This window comes from Tachyglossus aculeatus, chromosome 21 (genome assembly GCF_015852505.1).
Source record: "Tachyglossus aculeatus isolate mTacAcu1 chromosome 21, mTacAcu1.pri, whole genome shotgun sequence".
Classification (NCBI taxonomy): Eukaryota; Metazoa; Chordata; class Mammalia; order Monotremata; family Tachyglossidae; genus Tachyglossus; species Tachyglossus aculeatus.
The window spans coordinates 55,375,739-55,397,134 of record NC_052086.1 but is presented as its reverse complement, the minus strand read 5'-3'; the positions used below and the strand labels follow the sequence as shown (position 1 = coordinate 55,397,134).

Sequence of the window (21,396 nt, the reverse complement as noted above, 5' to 3'; positions counted from 1 at the left end):
GGAGGGATTTCTGACCACTGGGCAACCAGCATTTTACCATCCCAGAAAGAAGAAATGGGTGCCAATAGACAGTGGGGCCGGGGCTTTATTATTTATTATTATTTGGCGGGGAGGGATTTCTGGCTGCCGGGCAACCAGTATTCTACCGTCCCAGAAAGAAGAAATGGGTGCCAATGGACAGTGGGGCTGCGGCTTTATTATTTATTACTATTTGGCGGGGAGGGATTTCTGACCGCTGGGCAACCAGCGTTTTACTGTCCCAGAAAGAAGAAACGGGTGCCAATGGACAGTGAGGCTGGGGCTTTATTATTTATTATTATTTGGCGGGGAGGGATTTCTGACCACCGGGCAACCAGTATTTTACCATCCCAGAAAGAAGAAATGGGTGCCAATGGACAGTGGGGCCGGGACTTTATTATTCATTATTATTTGACGGGGAGGGATTTCTGACCACCGGGCAACCAGTATTTTACTGTCCCAGAAAGAAGAAACGGGTGCCAATAGGCAGTGGGGCCGGGGCTTTATTATTTCTTATTATTTGGCGGGGAGGGATTTCTGACCACCGGGAAACCAGTATTTTACCGTCCCAGAAAGAAGAAACGGGTGCCAATGGACAGTGGGGCCGGGGATTTATTATTTGGCGGGGAGGGATTTCTGACCACCGGGCAACCAGTATTTTACCATCCCAGAAAGAAGAAACGGGTGCCAATGGACAGTGGGGCCGGGACTTTATTATTCATTATTATTTGACGGGGAGGGATTTCTGACCACCGGGCAACCAGTATTTTACTGTCCCAGAAAGAAGAAACGGGTGCCAATAGGCAGTGGGGCCGGGGCTTTATTATTTCTTATTATTTGGCGGGGAGGGATTTCTGGCTACTGGGCAACCAGTATTTTACCGTCCCAGAAAGAAGAAACGGGTGCCAATGGACAGTGGGGCCGGGGCTTGTTTCCACGCAGGGAAGAGTTGCAGTCCGTCCAGCGGGAACTGGAGGTGCTGTCGGAACAGTACTCTCAGAAGTGCTTGGAGAACGCTCACTTGGCTCAAGCCCTGGAGGCAGAGAGGCAGGCCCTTCGCCAGTGTCAGCGAGAGAACCAGGAGCTCAACGCGCACAATCAGGTGGGAGACCAGCTGCCCCGCGGGGCCCAAGGGCTCCCCGGCCCTCAGTCGGTCCGTCGTATTTATCGGTCCGTCAGTCAGTCGGATTTATGGAGCGCTACACTGTGTGCGGAGCACTGCTTGGGCGAGTACAGTACAGTAGAGTGGATAGGTGTGATTCCTGCCCACAAGGAGCTTACTGTTTCTTCCCCGACCACGTGAGACTGTCCAGAATAAGGCAGGGGGGAGGTATCTGGCGAGGGTGGGCCTCCCCTACCTGCCCTGAGATGAACCCAGGGCTCCTCCATTGTGGGAGGTCTGAATTAGTCCTAATAATAATAATTGTGGTATTTGTTATGTGCTTACTATGTGCCAGGAACTGTACTGAGCACTGGAGTGAATAGACTAATAATAGTAATAATAATAATGGCATTTATTAAGCGCTTACTATGTACAAAGCACTGTTCTAAGTGCAGGGGAGTTTACAAGGTGATCAGGTTGTCCCACGTGGCGCTCACAGTCTTCATCCCCGTTTTACAGATGAGGGAACTGAGGCCCAGAGAATCAATCAATCAATCGTATTTATTGAGCGCTTACTGTGTGCAGAGCACTGTACTAAGTGCTTGGGAAGTACAAGCTGGCGACATCTAGGTACGGTCCCTACCCAGCAGTGGGCTCACAGTCTAGAAAAGTGAAGTGACTTGCCCAAAGTCACACAGCTGACAAGTGGCGGAGTCGTGATTTGAACCCACGACCTCTGACTCCAAAGCCCGTTCCCTTTCCACTGAGCCACGCTGCTTCTTAGTGGCTCAGTGGAAACGGCACGGTCTTGGGAGTCAGAGGTCGTGGGTTCTAGTCCTGGGTCTGCCACTTGTGAGCTGTGTGACTTTGGTCAAGTCACTTCACTTCTCTGTGCCTCAGTTCCCTCATCTGTAAAATGGGGATGAAGACTGTGAGCCCCCCGTGGGACAACCTGATCACCTTGTAACTTCCCCCAGCGCTTAGAACTGTGTGTTGCACATAGTAAGCGCTTAATAAATGCCATTGTTATTATTATTATTATTATTCATTCATTCATTCATTCAATCGTATTTATTGAGCGCTTACTGTGTGCAGAGCACTTGGGAAGTCCAAGTTGGCAACATCTAGAGACGGTCCCTACCCAACAGCGGGCTCACAGTCTAGAACTGGGAGACAGACAACAAAACATATTAACAAAATAAAATAAATAGAATATGTAAATATGTACAAGTAAAATAGAGTAATAAATCTGTACAAACATATTAAGTCACTTCTCTGTGCCTCAGTTACCTCATCTGTAAAATGGGGATTAAGAGTGTGAGCCCCACCTGGGACAAACTGAACCTCCCCCAGTGCTTAGAACAGTGCTTGGCACCTAGTAAATTCTTAGCAAATACAATTATTATTATTAGAAGCAAATCAGGCTGGACCCAGCCCCTGTCCCACCTGGGGCTCCTAGTCTTAGTCCCCGTTTTCCAGGTAAAGTAGCTGAGGCACGGAGAAGTGAAGTGACTTGTCCAAGGTCACACAGCAGCCAAGTGACAGAGCCAGGTCCTTCTAACTGTCAGGCCCGCGCTCTAACCCCTAGACCACCCTGATGAATCTCGTTTTGAGTCCCTGCCTGTATTTCGGAGGCCTAGGCCGCTGCAGTTTCCGCTGAGCCCTCCCCCGTGTTCGGCCCTTCCTCAGTTTACTCTCTCCGTTGGTCAGGAAGTTCTCCCCTAAATCCAGAGCTGGCCTGCCGTCGCCCGGGCCCGGTATCCGACCCTTCTTCTTCCACCCCGTCGGCTCTTCTCAGCCCCTTCCCAAGTCCTGGCCCCGCAAATGTCCGGCAGCCCAGCCTGGACCCCTCGGTTTCTGGAGTGGTGTACGAGTTGTTGGTTCTTTTAACAAGCTGTCTTCATTACTTCCCATCCAACTCATTCATTCATTCAGTCGTATGTATTGAGCGCTTACTGTGTGCAGGGCACTGGACTGAGCGCTTGGGAAGTCCAAGTTGGCAACATATAGAGACGGTCCCTACCCAACAGCGGGCTCACAGTCTAGAAGGGGGAGACAGACACCAAAACAAAACATATAAACCAAATAAAATAAATAGAATAAATGTGTACAAGTAAAATAGAGTAATAAATATGTACAAACATATACATAACCTTTCTGACAGGGGACTTGGAAAGAGTTGATTCTTTTGGCCATTTCAGTGCACGTTGAATGTCAACGGTCTATTTTCACTCTCATTTTCTTTGCCTTTGTAGCCCTCCCTTGCGGTGTTAGATGACGGTCCATCCCCCCCCGGTTTCCTAAGGGTTACTGGCGTTGATTTTCGTGATTAACACGGATGACACACTCAGCATCTACTGAGCCTACTGATGCGTCTCCCTCTTTTCCAGGAGTTAAATAACCGCCTGGCTGCGGAGATCACACGGTTACGAACGCTACTGATGGGGGAGGGCGGAGGAGAGGCTGCTGGGTCACCTCTCACGCAGGGCAAGGACGCCTACGAGTTAGAGGTAACTGTCCCTACCCGGTTCCTCCTCCTCCTCCCCAGCCTGGGCCACCGGCTACCAAATCCCGACCCCTGAGAGTGAAAACGGCTGAGGTTTTGGGTTCTCTTGGTCCTTGCCCAGACCCGAAATCTCCGCAATTAGTCCTCCAGCCGAGAGACCCGCGTCAGGCTTAATCACAGAACCGGCCTCACTAGCCGTGTCCCAACGGATGCAGAATATTTTCTCCCCTTTCCCCTCTTTAAAGTGGGGGCAAGCTCTGAAAGGGAGCGGATGATTTAGAAGCTGTTCAAAAATGGTGGTTCAGAGGCCCCAGTTGTGGCGACCTGTCGCCGCTCAGAATCAGTCTGGGAGTATATTGAATGCTTGCTGTGGACCGAGCACTGGACTAAGCGCTTAGCCGGAGCAGCTCTCTCTGCCCAGCGCAGTCCTGGCTTGCCCCCCGTGATCAGGTGGATGTGGGGCTTCATCTTGTTCCCACCGTAAGCTCCGCTGATCCTTTGTATATGAGCAACCCCTTCTGTTTCTGCTCAACCGCAGGTCCTATTGCGGGTCAAGGAATCGGAAATCCAATACCTGAAGCAAGAAATCAGCTCTCTGAAGGATGAGCTGCAGACAGCACTGAGGGTAAAGCTGGGTCGCCCGGCCGGGAGGTGGGGGTCCGCTGGGTTGGGGGCTGGGACCGGTGCCAGCTGGGGAGGGCCCAGGCGAAGCAGCCGCCGCCAAGGGCCTGGTCAGAAGCTCTGGCCCAGGGTCATTCTGTCAGTCAATCGTATTGAGGGCTTACTGTGTGCAGAGCACTGTACTAAGCTCTTGGGAGAGTGCAATATAACAATAAACCGACACATTCCCTGCCCAAAACGAGCTTACAGTCTAGAGAGCGGGGCCGGGGGAGCTCGCTCCAGGGTGGATTGCGAGTTCGTTCATTCATTCATTCATTCAGTCGTATTTATTGAGCGCTTACTATGTGCAGAGCACTGTACTAAGCACTTGGGAAGTACAAGTTGGCAACATACAGAGACGGTCCCTACCCAACAGCGGGCTCACAGTCTAGAAGTGCTGAGTGGACTGCATTTCGGTGACCCTCCCCTCTGGCGGCTCCAGCCGGCCTCCTGACATCGTGGACACGCATTCTGAGGAGCGTGTCTGACCCTGCCGGGCAGACCTAAACTAAACTTTCGCCATAATTTCCAGGTAGAAGCCTAAGTTGCATCCGCCTTGGAGATTTAGGGATACAGGTTCTGGTTTGGCCGGACCATGCATCCTTTCCGTTCTAGGAGAAAATGTGGTGGGCCTTTTGGAATTGGCTCAAGTGAACGACTGGGTTCTTCAACTGATTCTCCAAAACAAGCTCATTTCAAGAGGAGGAGAACCCCAAGAATTCTCTAATTATTCTGGACGAAAAAGGGTGTCCGGAACCAGACTGGGCCAGGCTTTGCCCCCCTAACCTGGCACTTCTGAGCAAGTCCTGACCCCAGAGAGGGTATTGGAAGGACGGGTGGAGGGCTGTTCAGTTCTTAGATTTTTCAGTCCCTATGAGCCGATGAGGAGTTGAGGATCAGTAATAATATATAGCAGATTCCAGTGCTCTGTACGCTCATCTTCTAAAAGCGTCTCATTTTCCGGGGAGAATGTCGTGTGGTTGGTTAGGTGGCTTAATCTCAGCCTGGTCGGTGATGGTACCTCCCTCCTTTGCTGTTCCCCAGGATAAGAAGTATGCCAGCGATAAGTACAAAGACATCTACACAGAGCTGAGCATTGTGAAAGCGAAAGCAGACTGTGACATCAGCAGGTTGAAAGAGCAGCTAAAGGCGGCCACAGAAGCACTGGGTGAAAAATCCCCCGAGAACACCACAGTATCAGGATACGGTCAGTTCGGTTCTTCATAACTAACGTCATTCCTTCGGGGTTCGGGTGTCGACGTGCTCCGAGCTGTGCGATACCGTTTTTGATACAGTTTGGTCATGGGGTTTTATTGGCTCTTTTGGATCCTGGAGGGGGTTCTCTTATTGCTGAGTTGAGACCTGCATTTACATGTTGAACAAATTGGACAAATAGTACGGGAGGCTGTTTAATTCCCGGGACAAAAGCAGGACATCTGGTTGGCCACAGCCTCACTGCGTAAACTTGGACGCGCCTTTTAAGCTCTTGGCGTCTCTTGAGCTTCTACTAATAAAACTAGATGGATGCTTGAGCGGATTCAACTTTGCATATCGGCACGTGCTGTTGGTTTCATGTAATCTAGGCCAGGGTTTTTAAATGTGGGAGGGAAGTGAACCACATGGTCACAAGTTGGACATGGGGCCCAATCAGTCAGTACTGTTTATGGAGCACATATTGTGTGCAAAGCACTGTACAAAGCACTTGGAAGAGTACAGTAGAAGAGAGCTGGAAGAGGCGTCCCCTGCCCACAGGAGCTTACCAGCTCGGGAGTGTAGATTCTCTAAAGCTAAGTTTACTGGTTGGTAGTAACGAGCTTCAGATGGTCTCTCAAGAGAGTAAGGTATAACCTTACAACTGATGATGTTGTGTTTTGAACTCCTATTAGCTGAGGTCTCCAGCTCATCAGTAGGTAAAACAAGACTGCTTAGAGCGTTGATTTGTTTTTTGAGGGCGAGGGCGGGGGGGGGGAATCAAAAAGAAGATTTTTTGTACCACTGGATTGGAGGCAGTGATAACCGGGCACAGGAAGGGTGGAGAGCCGCAGCAAGAAAGCAAATGGGGAGAAGTTCTGTTTTAAAACTACAGAGGACCAGAGGAGCAGGAATCGAGTTAATTCATTGAGTGATTGTGGACTGCAGCACCTGGGAGATTTCAGAGGAAGAGAAGAAGGTTCAAGTGCCTTCTTACTTTCCTAATTCTTCGTATCTGGTGCACGTAAGAACCCCAGAGGCCTGTTTTAATGGTACTAAATTATGCCCAAAAGTGGGGCAATTATGAACATAAATAAGATATCCAAGTACAGCAGATACAGGGATCTCCCCCTTTTTTTTAATGGTATTTGTTAAGCACCTACAGAGAAAGATGATTTGTTTGTACCAGTGGATTGGAGGCAGTGATAACCGGGCACAGGAAGGGTTTGGAGCCGAAGCAAGAAAGCCAATGGGGAGGAGTTCTGTATTAAAACTACAGAGGACCAGAGGAGCAGGAATTGAGTTAATTCATTGAGTGACTGTGGACTGCAGTACCTGGGAGGTTTCAGAGGAAGAGAAGAAGGTTCAAGTGCCTTCTTACTTTCCTAATTCTTCGTATCTGGTGCACATAAGAACCCCAGAGACCTGTTTTAATGATACTAAATTATGCCCAAAAGTGGGGCAATTATGAACATAAATAAGATATTCAAGTACAGCAGATACGGGGATCTCCCCCTTTTTTTTAATGGTATTTGTTAAGCACCTACAGAGAAAGCTGATTTGTTTGTACCACTGGATTGGAGGCAGTGATAACCGGGCACAGGAAGGGTGGAGAGCCGAAGCAAGAAAGCCAATGGGGAGGAGTTCTGTATTAAAACTACAGAGGACCAGAGGAGCAGGAATTGAGTTAATTCATTGAGTGACTGTGGACTGCAGTACCTGGGAGGTTTCAGTAGAAAAGAAGAAGGTTCAAGTGCCTTCTTGCTTTCCTAATTCTTTGTATCTGGTGCACATAAGAACCCTAGAGACCTGTTTTAATGATACTAAATTATGCCAAAAAGTGGGGCAATTATGAACATAAATAAGATATCCAAGTACAGCAGATACAGGGATCTCCCCCTTTTTTTTAATGGTATTTGTTAAGCACCTACAGAGAAAGATGATTTGTTTGTACCAGTGGATTGGAGGCAGTGATAACCGGGCACAGGAAGGGTGGAGAGCCGAAGCAAGAAAGCCAATGGGGAGGAGTTCTGTATTAAAACTACAGAGGACCAGAGGAGCAGGAATTGAGTTAATTCATTGAGTGACTGTGGACTGCAGTACCTGGGAGGTTTCAGTAGAAAAGAAGAAGGTTCAAGTGCCTTCTTGCTTTCCTAATTCTTTGTATCTGGTGCACATAAGAACCCTAGAGACCTGTTTTAATGATACTAAATTATGCCAAAAAGTGGGGCAATTATGAACATAGGTAAGATATTCAAGTACAGCAGATACAGGGCTCTCCCCCTTTTTTTTAATGGTATTTGTTAAGCACCTACAGAGAAAGATGATTTGTTTGTACCAGTGGATTGGAGGCAGTGATAACCGGGCACAGGAAGGGTGGAGAGCCGAAGCAAGAAAGCCAATGGGGAGGAGTTCTGTATTAAAACTACAGAGGACCAGAGGAGCAGGAATTGAGTTAATTCATTGAGTGACTGTGGACTGCAGTACCTGGGAGGTTTCAGTAGAAAAGAAGAAGGTTCAAGTGCCTTCTTACTTTCCTAATTCTTCGTATCTGGTGCACATAAGAACCCCAGAGACCTGTTTTAATGATACTAAATTATGCCCAAAAGTGGGGCAATTATGAACATAAATAAGATATTCAAGTACAGCAGATACGGGGATCTCCCCCTTTTTTTTAATGGTATTTGTTAAGCACCTACAGAGAAAGCTGATTTGTTTGTACCACTGGATTGGAGGCAGTGATAACCGGGCACAGGAAGGGTGGAGAGCCGAAGCAAGAAAGCCAATGGGGAGGAGTTCTGTATTAAAACTACAGAGGACCAGAGGAGCAGGAATTGAGTTAATTCATTGAGTGACTGTGGACTGCAGTACCTGGGAGGTTTCAGTAGAAAAGAAGAAGGTTCAAGTGCCTTCTTGCTTTCCTAATTCTTTGTATCTGGTGCACATAAGAACCCTAGAGACCTGTTTTAATGATACTAAATTATGCCAAAAAGTGGGGCAATTATGAACATAAATAAGATATCCAAGTACAGCAGATACAGGGATCTCCCCCTTTTTTTTAATGGTATTTGTTAAGCACCTACAGAGAAAGATGATTTGTTTGTACCAGTGGATTGGAGGCAGTGATAACCGGGCACAGGAAGGGTGGAGAGCCGAAGCAAGAAAGCCAATGGGGAGGAGTTCTGTATTAAAACTACAGAGGACCAGAGGAGCAGGAATTGAGTTAATTCATTGAGTGACTGTGGACTGCAGTACCTGGGAGGTTTCAGTAGAAAAGAAGAAGGTTCAAGTGCCTTCTTGCTTTCCTAATTCTTTGTATCTGGTGCACATAAGAACCCTAGAGACCTGTTTTAATGATACTAAATTATGCCAAAAAGTGGGGCAATTATGAACATAGGTAAGATATTCAAGTACAGCAGATACAGGGCTCTCCCCCTTTTTTTTAATGGTATTTGTTAAGCACCTACAGAGAAAGATGATTTGTTTGTACCAGTGGATTGGAGGCAGTGATAACCGGGCACAGGAAGGGTGGAGAGCCGAAGCAAGAAAGCCAATGGGGAGGAGTTCTGTATTAAAACTACAGAGGACCAGAGGAGCAGGAATTGAGTTAATTCATTGAGTGACTGTGGACTGCAGTACCTGGGAGGTTTCAGTAGAAAAGAAGAAGGTTCAAGTGCCTTCTTGCTTTCCTAATTCTTTGTATCTGGTGCACATAAGAACCCTAGAGACCTGTTTTAATGATACTAAATTATGCCAAAAAGTGGGGCAATTATGAACATAGGTAAGATATTCAAGTACAGCAGATACAGGGCTCTCCCCCTTTTTTTTAATGGTATTTGTTAAGCACCTACAGAGAAAGATGATTTGTTTGTACCACTGGATTGGAGGCAGTGATAACTGGGCACAGGAAGGGTGGAGAGCCGAAGCAAGAAAGCAAATGGGGAGGAGTTCTATATTAAAACTACAGAGGACCAGAGGAGCAGGAATTGAGTTAATTCATTGAGTGACTGTGGACTGCAGCACCTGGGAGATTTCAGAGGAAGAGAAGAAGGTTCAAGTGCCTTCTTACTTTCCTAATTCTTCGTATCTGGTGCACTTAAGAACCCCAGAGACCTGTTTTAATGATACTAAATTATGCCCAAAAGTGGGGCAATTATGAACATAAATAAGATATTCCAGTACAGCAGATACAGGGATCTCCCCCTTTTTTTAATGGTATCTGTTAAGCACCTACAGAGAAGTGAAGTAGCTTGCCCAAGATCACACAGCAGAAAAGTGGCAGAGCTGGGATAAGAACCCATGTTCTCTGACTCCCAAGCCCCTGCTCTCTCCACTAAACCACACTGCTTCAAACAAGATAATTGAGGCACAGAGAAGTGAAGTGGCTTGCCCAAACTTAGGTAACAGTTAAGTTTACCTTGGCATAAGCACCTCCCTTCTCTCTTTGAAGTATTTTGACTCACTTGATTAGTGTAATTAAAACCCATTTCAGTTCAACATAATGGTAGCTCTCTAATCTGCTAGGGCCAGGTGCCTTTTTCCTGAAATGGAGGTGAAAGATAACACTTTGAAAATTAAGTATTTATGTGGTAATACATTAGATCAAATTCAGAGTATTTTTTTATTTACTCTGCTATTTGACTGAGTAACCTTTTGAAGTGTTTTAATCAGTTTTTTTGGATCTTGGGAATGCATTAATGAACCTCTCATCATTTCATACGGGGAAACTGTAGTTCGTTTAGCACTCTTTCACATAACATTATGAGCACTAAGTGGGTAATAGCTGTATTTAAGTAATGCATGCACTCAGGGTTTTCAGGGGGGTTTTTTATTTGTTTAATCGATGGAGGGAGGGGGGAATCAGGAGGTAACTGGGACACATTTTTGACCATCAGGTGAGTTCTGTGGGAATCCTAGAGTCTCCTGGATTGGAAGTATAACCTGTAAAACCTTGAGAAGCATCGTGACCTTTGTGGAAAGAGCATGAGCCTAGGAGTCGGAGGATCAGGTTTCTAATCCTGGCTCTGCCCATTGTTTGCTGTGTGACCTTGGACAAGTCACTTAACTTCTCTGTGCCTCAGTTTCCTCATCTGCAAAATGGGAATTCAGTACCTGTTCTCCCTCCTACTTAGACTGTGAACCCCACGTGGGATAGAGACAGGGACAACCTGATAAACTTTTATCTACCCTATCGCTTGGAACAGTGCATGCCACATGAAAGGGATTAACAAATGCTAGTATATGGTCATCATCATCATCATTATGATGATCCTGGGCACATCCAGACAGGGCCCAGACTATGGTGAAAATATATCAAATATATCCGATGTAACTTTCCCCTTGTGACATGTTCTGCCATCTTTAAAAGAATACTTCTGAATTATGATGGAAAATACTGAGGAGTCTGTTTGCTTTCCCCAGATATCATGAAATCTAAAAGCAACCCTGACTTCTTGAAGAAGGACAGATCCAGTGTTAGCCGACAGCTAAGAAATATCAGGTCAAAGGTGAGTCCGCGTGCCGCAGCCTCCCTCCTTACAGCCTGGAGGAAAGATACCACGAGACATACTGAAGTAATATTCCGAAGTAGAATAGGAGGCATCAGCGATTCCCAGAAATCAGCTTTGATTACAGATTGTGCTGTTAACCATCGAGGAGAAGAGTATTGAATTTCACTCTCGCCCGAGAAGTCTCGGACTTCCTCCTAGCTGCCAAAGTGTACGAGGCCAGAGCGGCTAGAAGCAGAACTTGAAAATCAACATGGGGTTTTTGTTCTGCCTTCTCCTCCGAAAATTGAGCCAAGAAATTTTGTGTCTAAGGTGCCGTTTTGGCTTTTTCACTCATCATTTTTGTCTGCCTGGCCCAGCTTTGGATCTCCGAATTTCGTGTGGGTGTTCGTTTAGGAGGAGGGGGAGGGAGGGAGCTCACACCCCACCCTCCCCGACCCACCGGTTCTCCGACAAAGGCAGACACTCCCCTGAGTGATCAGCAATTGTTCCTCTCCATTTCACGGAGGCTGGCGCAGTCCTGAAGATATGTTTGCAGACAGCGTTCCTCCCTCTCGTGGGAAGGGCTGGGGGTGTCGGGGCTGGGGGTGGAGCGTGAAAACTCGGCTGCATTTAGGATTTATGTACTTGTTGTTGTTTTATTTTTGCTCTTTCCTCTGACAGTCCGTTATTGAGCAGGTCTCATGGGATAACTGAACGAACCAGATTCCAGGTTCCCTGTCATGTAGGTAAAACCCACACCCACCGGCCACCCTGACCCCCTCGAGGGGCAGCCACACTCTGCATGCACTGCTCACAGCTCCGTATCAAACTAGAATCTTCCTCTGTGTGTTGTTTAATTCTTCTCTTTTTAATTGACCACCCCCAGAGAGCTCCGTTTGGAAAAACAAACCCAAGTCCCCTTTCTTCTCCCTGGAGGGTTTCTCTCGCCCTCCTTTCCTCCCTCCCTCTTTCTGCCTTTCCTCTCTCACTCTGTCATCCAGCTGACCTCACCGGTCCTAAACTGGGATCCTTCAAGCGCTTAGTACAGTGCTCTGCACACACTAAGCGCTCAATAAATGCGATTGATTGATCCTTGAGAGAGGATTGAGAAACCTGGTTCTGCACCCAGCTGGCTGTTTCCAGCTTGTCCGTGGAGGGTCTCGATGAGACGAGCGGGCTTAGCAGAGCGTCCGAGGGCCACGCTGGGGGTGTGACTACAACAGGCAGCGTGCATGTTGAATGACCTGTGCATGCCCTCAGCCCGGCCCCCTGTAACGTGCTCGGATGGGTTTCCTTTAAGAGCAAGAGAAGGATGGAAAATCGGACGATGCCCTTTGCGGGGAGATTGAGTTCTGGAAAGTGTGGTTGCCACTGGCGTAAAGAGGCTGATTTTTTAATACTGAGTCACCCGCTCGGGAAGCACGAAACCTGATAGGGCTGTTAGCTGAGAAAAATGAGCCCTCAACCACACTGGAAACCACGATCGCCAGTCCACCGAAACACGAGGAACGTGCCCAGTGCCACTTTCTGCATTTCCCCTTTTTCCCTAGTGGGGGAAAAAAATGGAATAACACCAATGTTTTGGTGATCAGCAATGTTTTCTAGTCTGGAAAATACCAGAAGGGACTAGGGTGTCAAGTCCAATTCTCTCAGGGCCTAAGTATTTGCCCTGATGCTAGAAGAGGCACTTAGGGAGGAGCACCAAACTCTTTTCAGCCAATAGGGAGCCTTCAAGTAAACTGCTGTAAGCATCGTAATCAAGTGCACTAAATAGGCCCTTAGAATAATAATAATAATGATGGCATTTATTAAGCGCTTACTATGTGCCAAGCACTGTTCTAAGCGCTGGGGACGATACAAGGTGATCAGATTGTCCCACGTGGGGCTCACAATCTTCATCCCCATTTTACAGGTGAGGTAAACTGAGGACGTCTGTGCTTCATCTCAAGGGCGGAAGGCTAACTTACTATACCAGGCCCTGGGAAAATCGGGCTCACTTTTAGCCAAAGGTGACTTTCCTCTGACCTGTGGTGGGCACCACCTAAGGTTTTATGGATGGAAAAGAGAACTAGGCCTAGAAACAATGACAAGAAACTTCCCAGTGTATTTTTCAGTTGGAATTGGAGGAAAATGACAAGTGGGTGCTTATTAGGAAGTCATATTCCGGCCGGTTTTTCCTCATTTAAGTACGCAGGTCAGATCCAAAGGGAGGCTTGCTTAATTGCCACTTTGACCTACTTGTGGTTGGTGTTGCAGTGTATTCCCATGTGAGGGAGTGAGACCGTATTGGTTTTTAGGTATGTATGTGGCGGCTGTGGATTTAATGTAAAATGTCACTACCGAGTTAAGAGGCATCCTCTGGCCATCACATTGCATTCCTACTCTGCTGGGCAATGGTTAAATTCCAGCAGCGACTCCCAAAGGCATCATTAACTGCCTTGTAGTAAAGTAACCCACATCAGGGTGTGGTTTTGACCCTGTTTCACCAACGGTGGAACCCCTCGTTCCTGACCTGCCTTGCCAGAAGAAAGCTGCAAGGGAAGTGAGGACGAGGGACATCTTAAAAGGAAATAATTGAGCGGACAGACCAAACCTCCAGTTCCGGCGTCTTCTGGTCCATGAGAATTCAGGCCAACTGAGCGCTGTTAACTCCGCCTCAAAAGCGTCCGGCTTGCTTGCTCTCCCTCATCAGAGAGGGAATCCATCTCCACCTCCAACGGGCTAAAAGACAGGATGAACCTGGGAATTTGCAATGACCTCTTTGGTCACCGCTTTTATGACTTGTGGAGTTCTTCAGGGATCAGATCCCCATGAACAAGAGACTTTAGCCGCAAAACTAATGGCCAGTGAGGTCATGCTGGATATGCGAAACCGGGAATGGGCAGCCCGCAAAAAAGCAAAGTGCATTGAGTTTCAAGTCCTTTGATTCATGACGCTTTGAAAAAAAAAAAACGGGTGATTTTTGTCCATCAGACAGCTCAACTGGTCAGGTTCATTTTGTTCTCTGTAATTACCTGGCAGTGAAAACTAAGACTTCGGATTTTGTTTTTAACTTGGAAACATTTCTCTTTGAAAAGGATGGACTGGGAAAGAGTGGGAGATTTCCACGTAGGATTTTTAGCCTGATGATTCAGAAGTAACTCAGACATACTTTGAACTTAAACACCTTAATCAGGAGATTCCCTTGAGCGTTTATCGTGGTATTACAAGCAGTGGTAATTTTATAAGAAAGTGGGAAACATCCTTTTTTCTTGGACACTTTTTTTTAACAGTATTTGTTAAGCGCGTACTATGGGCCAGGCACTGTACTTAATGCTTGGGTAGATAGAAGTTAATGAGGGTGGACACAGTTCCTGTTCCATTTTACAGATGAGGTAACTGAGGCACAGAGAAATGAAGCGACTTGCCCAAAATTATGCCGCAGGCAAGTGGCGAGCTGGGATTAGAACTCAGGTCCTTCCGATTCCCAAGCTCTTACTCTCTCCACTAAACCGTGCTGCTTTTCTTGATACAAATTGGCTTAAGCAGGAATCTGATTGAGGAAATTTCAGTGGGATGGAGCTAGGTTCCTCCCTCCACTGCCATTCCCAGCCTAATCAGTCGATCAGTTCGTTGAGCACTCACTGTGTGTGCAGAGCACTGTACTAAGCCCTGCTGCAATAAGCGTATATTCTAGAGATGCGGCTGATCAATTCCTACTTCCCTCCATCTCCGTCTCCTCACTTATTTCAAAGCCAACTAATGTTGTCCGAAAGCAAGATAATGTTCAGACAACAGAAAGTTTCCGAGTTTTTGTGCACACTTGGGAGCGGAGCTGTTTTCTGGCGTTTGATGATTCAAACCCTGTGTTGTGACTCATCTTTTGAGAAATCTCCTGGAAGTTCACACCAGTGTATGTTCTCGGTGACAGAAAACTACTGGGCAGTTGTGCCCAGAGAGATATTTAGTTCTTTGTTCATAGACACTTTGGCTAGGGCCTTATCTTCCCACCTGATCCCCAAGTATTAGTGCCCCATAAAATTTAGGTGTGTAGAGGATGTCCTCCTGCATCTCCATTGGTAGCTTTATTAGTAATAATAACAACTATGATAGTTGTTAAGCACTTACTAGGTGCCAAGCACTGTTCTAAGCACTGGGGCGGATACAAGTTAATCAGGTGGGACGCAATCCCTGCCCCACAAGGGACGCACGGTCTAAGTAGGAGGGAGAACAGGTATTTAATAATAATAATAATAATGGCATTTATTAAGCGCTTACTATGTGCAAAGCACTGTTCTAAGCGCTGGGAGAGATACAAGGCGATCAGGTTGTCCCACGGGGGGCTCACAGTCAATCCCCATTTTACAGATGAGGGAACTGAGGCCCAGAGAAGTTAAGTGACTTGCCCAAAGTCACACAGCTGACAAGTGGTGGAGTGGGATTTGAACCCATGACCTCTGACTCCAAAGCCCAGGCTTTTTCCACTGAGCCACGCTGCTTCTCATTTTACAGATGAGGAAACTGAGGCCCAGAGAAGTTTAAGGGGTTTGCCTTGGGGGTCTTGGAGAGTAGTAATGTTACTATCACTGAAGGTACTCGTAGGTGGTTCAAAGATGAACAAGAAGGTGAAAGGGCCTTTGAAATTATAAAAACCCTGTTGTGTGTGGGTATGGCTGTGGGTTCTTGGTAATTGACTCAGGAGGGGGGTCATACCCAACTTTGCTTGTATTCACCCCAGCGCTTAGAACAGTGCCTGGCTTAACAAATACATTATTATTATTATTATTAGAGGCTAATTTGCCCCCGCCTTTGTCGGGCTGAAGCCTGTTCTGCTCCCGGTTAACGCTCAGTCCGGAGAAGCCCTCGGAGGCTGGAGCAGTTCTAGACTGTAAAGCTCATTGTGGACAGGAAATGCGTCCGCTATATTGTTATACTGTATTCTTCCAAGCACTTCGTCTGTTATATAGTACTCTCCCAAGCGCTTTGTACAGTGCCGTGCACACAGTAAGTGCCCAGTAAATACGACGGACTGACTACATCATCATCAATCGTATTTATTGAGCGCTTACTGTGTGCAGAGCACTGTACTAAGCGCTTGGGAAGTACAAGTTGGCAACATATAGAGACAGTCCCTACCCAACAGTGGGCTCACAGTCTAAAAGGGGGAGACAGAGAACAAAACCAAACATACTAACAAAATAGAATAGATATGTACAAGTGAAATAAATAGAGTAATAAATATGTACAAACATATATACAGGTGCTGTGGGGAAGGGAAGGAGGTAAGATGGGGGGGATGGAGAGGGGGACGAGGGGGAGAGGAAGGAAGGGGACAGTGCTCTACAAACAGTAAGCGCCCAGTAAATACGTTTCGCTGATTTAAAGGCAACTCGGAACTATAGATCCTTTTAAGAGCGCTTAGCCCAAGTCAGATCCCTTTGTCTGGTCCAGAGCAATCAGTCTTGTTCTGGAATTTCCCCGGGGCTGGGACAGAACTTTTAAGACTCTGTGCAATGTGAGAGACCGTCTAGATAAGGATCCCTCCTCCCCAGTCTGGAACTAGACTGGTCTTCAGAGGAGAGAGAAGGAAGTCATGCGGCTTCGGGCAGTTGGCTTCAGAGTAGACATTTCTCACTGTAAGGATCTGTAGCCTTAGGTCAGATTTATTCTTCCTTTCTGGCTTTTATTGAAAAGCGTGTCCAGTGCTTCGCACACAAAGAAATGCTTAAGGACAAAGTTTATCAGAGTTAAAAACAAAACAAAACTGTGCCCCAAATATTGGTGTCCAGATTTTTCACCTCAAGCTATGGCTTTCAATTTAGCTGGGGTCCCCTACGGACCGTGGGTTATGGACATGTCGGCATAATCCCGCACCACTGTAAAATTGTTAATAATAACAACCTTCCTAATCGGAAGAGCTCTGGCCGAAGATTTGCGGCAGATACTACCGACCCGTATTAAATCGGGAGGAGCGGCAGGAGGGGGAGAAACGAGTGAAACTTCCTTTTTCCTCTGCTTCGCGCACAAAGAAATGCTTAAGGACAAAGTTTATCAGGTAGAGTAAAAAAAAAAACAAAAAAAACTGTGTCCCAAACATTGGTGTCCAGATTTTTCACCTCAAGCTATGGCTTTAAATTTAGCTGGGGTCCCCTACGGACCGTGGGTTATGGACATGTCAGCGTAATCCCGCACCACTGTAAAATTGTTAATAATAACAACCTTCCTAATCGGAAGAGCTCTAGCCGAAGATTTGCGGCAGATACTACCGACCCGTATAAAATCGGGAGGAGCGGCAGGAGGGGGAGAAATGAATGAAACTTCCTTTTTCCTCTCCGTGCCCTGAAGCAGCTCAGAACCTTTCTAAGAGCTCGGCGATCCTCACAGCGGAGGCTAGTAGGCTTGTTACTGCTTTTAAAGTTGGATAAGCAGGGCTCAGTAGCAACCAGTGCTGGGGTTTCAACCCAGGGCTCTCGTTTGCCTCAGCCTCTTTCCACTCAAACTGTTTAACAGTGACATAATTCACAAACAGAATGAGAAGGGAAAGTTTATTCTCCTAGCCTCTATTTTGGATGTTCTTAGGGATGAAAAGAAAGCCGCCTACGTATACTGATTCACTAGAGTAGTGCCGACAGCACTTTAAAAAATAAAAATCATCATCAACCCTCAGAATACAATTTCCAGCGCTCATTTTGCAGAATTAAGCTTCTCGTGCAAACCGCCTACATATACTGATTCACTAGAGTAGTGCCGAAAGCACTTTAAAAAATAAAAATCATCGTCAACCCTCAGAATACAATTTCCAGCGCTCATTTTGCAGAATTAAGCTTCTCGTGCACGTGATCTTCTCTTATTTTTCCTCCTCTCTCTCACCCGGTTAATTTTATGAAAAGAAAAACCTGGCACAATTCACCAATAATAACCCTTCGTGAGATTTTTTTTTTTTCCTCTTTAGCATGTTCCACTAATCTCTCCATAAAGGAGGCCGACCTCTTCCTCCTCCTGCCTGAGCATCTGCACCATTTCTGTTCCCTCCCGACGCATTCCACCCTTCCTTGTTGCTTGTTTCTGAGCCCGAGGGCGGTGACCTGACGTACTAAAAGGTTTCTCTGTTGTTCTTTTTTGAATCTTGTCCTCGTCCAGAGTCTGAAGGAAGGCCTGACAGTGCAAGAACGCCTGAAGCTCTTCGAATCCAGGGACTTGAAGAAAAATTAGTGGTATCCCATCCAACTTGAACACGCACCCCCTCCCTGCTTGCGGCAGCACAACACGAGCGCTGTTTTTCGTCCGTACCGTATTTTTTATTATTATTATTATTATTATTATTGTTATTAGTATTGTCATCATTAACTGTTGTTTGCGTGGATGCTTGGGATAAGAGCCTGATTTTTTTGGATTGCAGCTCTCACCGTCCCCTTCCAGGTTGAACCCTTCTACCCCCACCCCTCCAGCCTCGTTTCTTCCACTGAATCCCAAAATGACTAGATGAATTTGGAGAGGGGAGGAAATTCCCCTTCCTCCTCTCGACCGTTTATATTAGAATACCTTATTTACTGTAATTCATTACACTAAGTGTCAGTATTAAGGCTCAGTAGCCTCTTGATAAGCTAGCTCTGATTTACCAGTATAGTGGTATGGAAACGGAGCCCGGTCCGGCGTATCTAGCTCTGTCGACGGTGATTTGGTGCTCGGGTGTTAACTTGGAGCCGAGGCACCGTGAGATACTTAACTTGATGTTTCTCCAAGGAAAAGTCACAAGGACAAGTCTCTTTCTGCCTGGATTTTAGCACTGACAACTCACTAGCCTTCTGGAGGGAAGTTAGAGAAAGGCGGTGGTGCGGTTGTGATTCCACTGCCCTTTGGCTCAACTCTGTGGTGATAAGGGATTTGTAGTTGGGGGGACTGACCGCGTTAGGGATTCAGTCCACTAATGCAGTTTAGAACCACACATCCCTGTGGCAACGAGCATACAAGAACAGGAGAATTGTTGAAACCGATCGTTCCTAATTTTTTGTTCCTTTTTTTTTTATTAAATCTTGCACAAAAGACTAGCCCCCCCTCTCATTCCTTCCTCCGACCGTTCCTTTGTCTTTCGTAGCCAGGCGTTTTTAGCAACAGAGGTCTCACTTGGCGACCCCCAGATGAGTCTAGCCCCGCAAAAAGTCTGTTTTTCTTCCTTGCTCAAGAACGGAAATTTTCCTTTGGTTGGATTCCTTGGTAAAATACCTCTGCCGAAGAAGGGAATGAGGCTGATGGTACGATTAAAAAAACAAATGCATTAACGTGCTGATTGAACACGTGTTCTTGCAACCTCAGAAGGTGGACTGCGGCTTAAAAGTTTCATCTTAAAAGTACGTTTTATTTTTTTTGAAAAATTCGGAGCCAAATCAGGTCATTTAGCTTTAGTCCCCAAGGCAAGGTATGGTCATCTCAGTCACAGTAAGTAAGTGTGTTGGTTGTGTAAACTTCTCCAGCAGTTGGGGTCTGAAGAGAATGAATGCTGGAATGGTAGATTTGGGCTTTTTGAGGGACATATGTGTGGGCAGGTATGACTGAAAAGCAAATAGGAATCACTTATCCTGATGAGTTCAGATGGGCTTCCCACAGGAAAGAGTAAGTTAATGATTAAAATAGCATCCGTAGGAAAGCTGGGCGGGACATCGGATCAGCCTGGCTGGAAGTGTTTTTCAAAAATGTTTTCCATTTGGGGCTCAGCCTAAACCCCGGGAAAACTATGTACTGTGGCCTAATTACCCTGCACTGTTGGTTTGACCCTCTCCAACCCGACGCAAAACTAACCCCCGAACTCGGAACCGTAAATGTTAGCTATTAAAGTAGGTACTCTCCTGTGTTCATTTGAAGGCTTGGGGGTGCCTTGAGCTGGTAATGATTATGCTAGATGAGGAAAACGAATGGCAGCAGTTACTTTCTGTCATCGTGCCTCGAGATAAAAGGTGGTCAGGTCACCGTTTTCCTCTTATATCCTTAACCCGTAGCCCCATTTTGTTTGCGCTGGGGCGAAAGCACAAGTGTGACCGATGGCCTTGCTCTTTATTACTGTTTCCAATTCTAACAACAGTCATCTTTTGGCTTCCAGTGCCCTTTGACTCACACATCCATCAGACCCTTTGGCCAAGTGCATAGGTCTCCCTGAAATCCATAAAAATGTAGAAGCTGGTAGAGCAAATGCTTTTTTATTTTTTTAAACCGGAGCTTGATTCTTTTTGGTGACTTGGATCACCAGGTGGTAGTTTTCCAGGATGAGGGTGTGACATATGTGACACTAGAAAGCAGGGCAGATAGACTTGTGGGGAACTGAGGTGTGATCACCATCCAGAGGGAGAATGAAATCCGTTTTTTAAGGCAGCAGCCGATGGTAGGATGCTGTTGAGAGACCTAGGAAGTGCTTTGGACCCACCTAGTTTGGTGTATTTGCAGAAATAGAACTGAATTGCTGATGTCAGAGGGAAGATCGTACAAATCCGTTGACCCGGCAAGTATAAATGTGAATGAGAGACCACCACAATGATGGATTTGCAAAATGTAAGTGCTTTGATGAGAGAACCTGATCAATGCAAGTAGTGAGAGAAATAGCACGTCAAATAGTTCGACTGATAGCTTAAAAAGAATTGTAGAAGTAGATAGGCGTTCACCAAACGGCATTTAGTGTGGTACCGTACTTCTCCTCCTATGTGGGGAAGAGTATGTTTAGTTTTGTGCATGCTAAAAGCATCCTGAGCACTCAACAGAATTTGTTACCACTGTGGTGACTCTCTTAGGGCAAGAAAATTGCACCATTTATTTCACATGTATCTTACCTTTTGGCTCGTTCTACAGATGTTATTTGCGTAGGGTGTGTGTGTGTGTGTGTGTGGTGTATTTGTGTGTGCATGAGGAACAAGCCAGATATAATCTGTAGCTAATTTTGAGTAGTTCCATTTGCTTGATTTGAAATTGTGCATGGGACGGAGATGATGAAAGTGTGGGAGTCTTTCCAGCGCCTGAGTTTTCAATGGTTTAAACTTGGGTGTTCATGCACATTTCACTGCAACTCCCAGATCTGTAAATATCTCTTGGTTGTAGAGTACCTATCTAGGCACAGAGAGAGTTATAAACTGTACATACGGCAAATCAGGTTTGTTGGCAAGAAGTCGTGCACCGTCAAGAACAGCAGATTGGAAGTTGAAGGAAGCTAAGGGGGAGGTTACGGCAAAAAGATCTACCACTGGAAATAACTTTCTGAAGCACCTGGAGCCACCTAATTAGTATCCCCAAAGCCACAGTATAAGGTAAACAGACCATCCTCTAGTGCCCAATTTTCAGGTTTCTCTGGATCTGTAGCTGCATGTTAGGTGCATCATAGCTATTCTTTGTGTATTGCCAAACATAGACTTGATTGCCAGCTTGTTTTGCTTTCATTACCTTGATTCAGGAGCAGCCCACTTGAGAGAGAG

At 46.4% G+C, this 21,396-nt stretch overlaps 1 protein-coding gene across 8 annotated transcripts in view; it reads left to right on the top strand.

Annotated features, from left to right (window-relative positions):
- Positions 1 to 18,899, top strand: part of LOC119942831 (myosin phosphatase Rho interacting protein) — a 253,516-nt gene extending 234,617 nt beyond the window's left edge. For 6 of the 8 annotated variants that reach the window (XM_038763815.1, XM_038763813.1, XM_038763809.1 and 3 more), the window contains 6 exons: positions 961 to 1,120; positions 3,511 to 3,630; positions 4,165 to 4,251; positions 5,331 to 5,493; positions 10,899 to 10,984; positions 18,086 to 18,899. In XM_038763815.1, the coding sequence (XP_038619743.1) occupies positions 961 to 1,120; positions 3,511 to 3,630; positions 4,165 to 4,251; positions 5,331 to 5,493; positions 10,899 to 10,984; positions 18,086 to 18,157 (688 nt within the window). In that variant the 3' untranslated portion in view covers positions 18,158 to 18,899. Of the gene's footprint in view, positions 1 to 960; positions 1,121 to 3,510; positions 3,631 to 4,164; positions 4,252 to 5,330; positions 5,494 to 10,898; positions 10,985 to 11,647; positions 11,709 to 18,085 lie in introns of all 8 variants that reach the window. The other 2 variants (XM_038763816.1, XM_038763812.1) reach the window with 1 other exon arrangement.
- Positions 18,900 to 21,396: the final 2,497 nt, after the last annotated feature.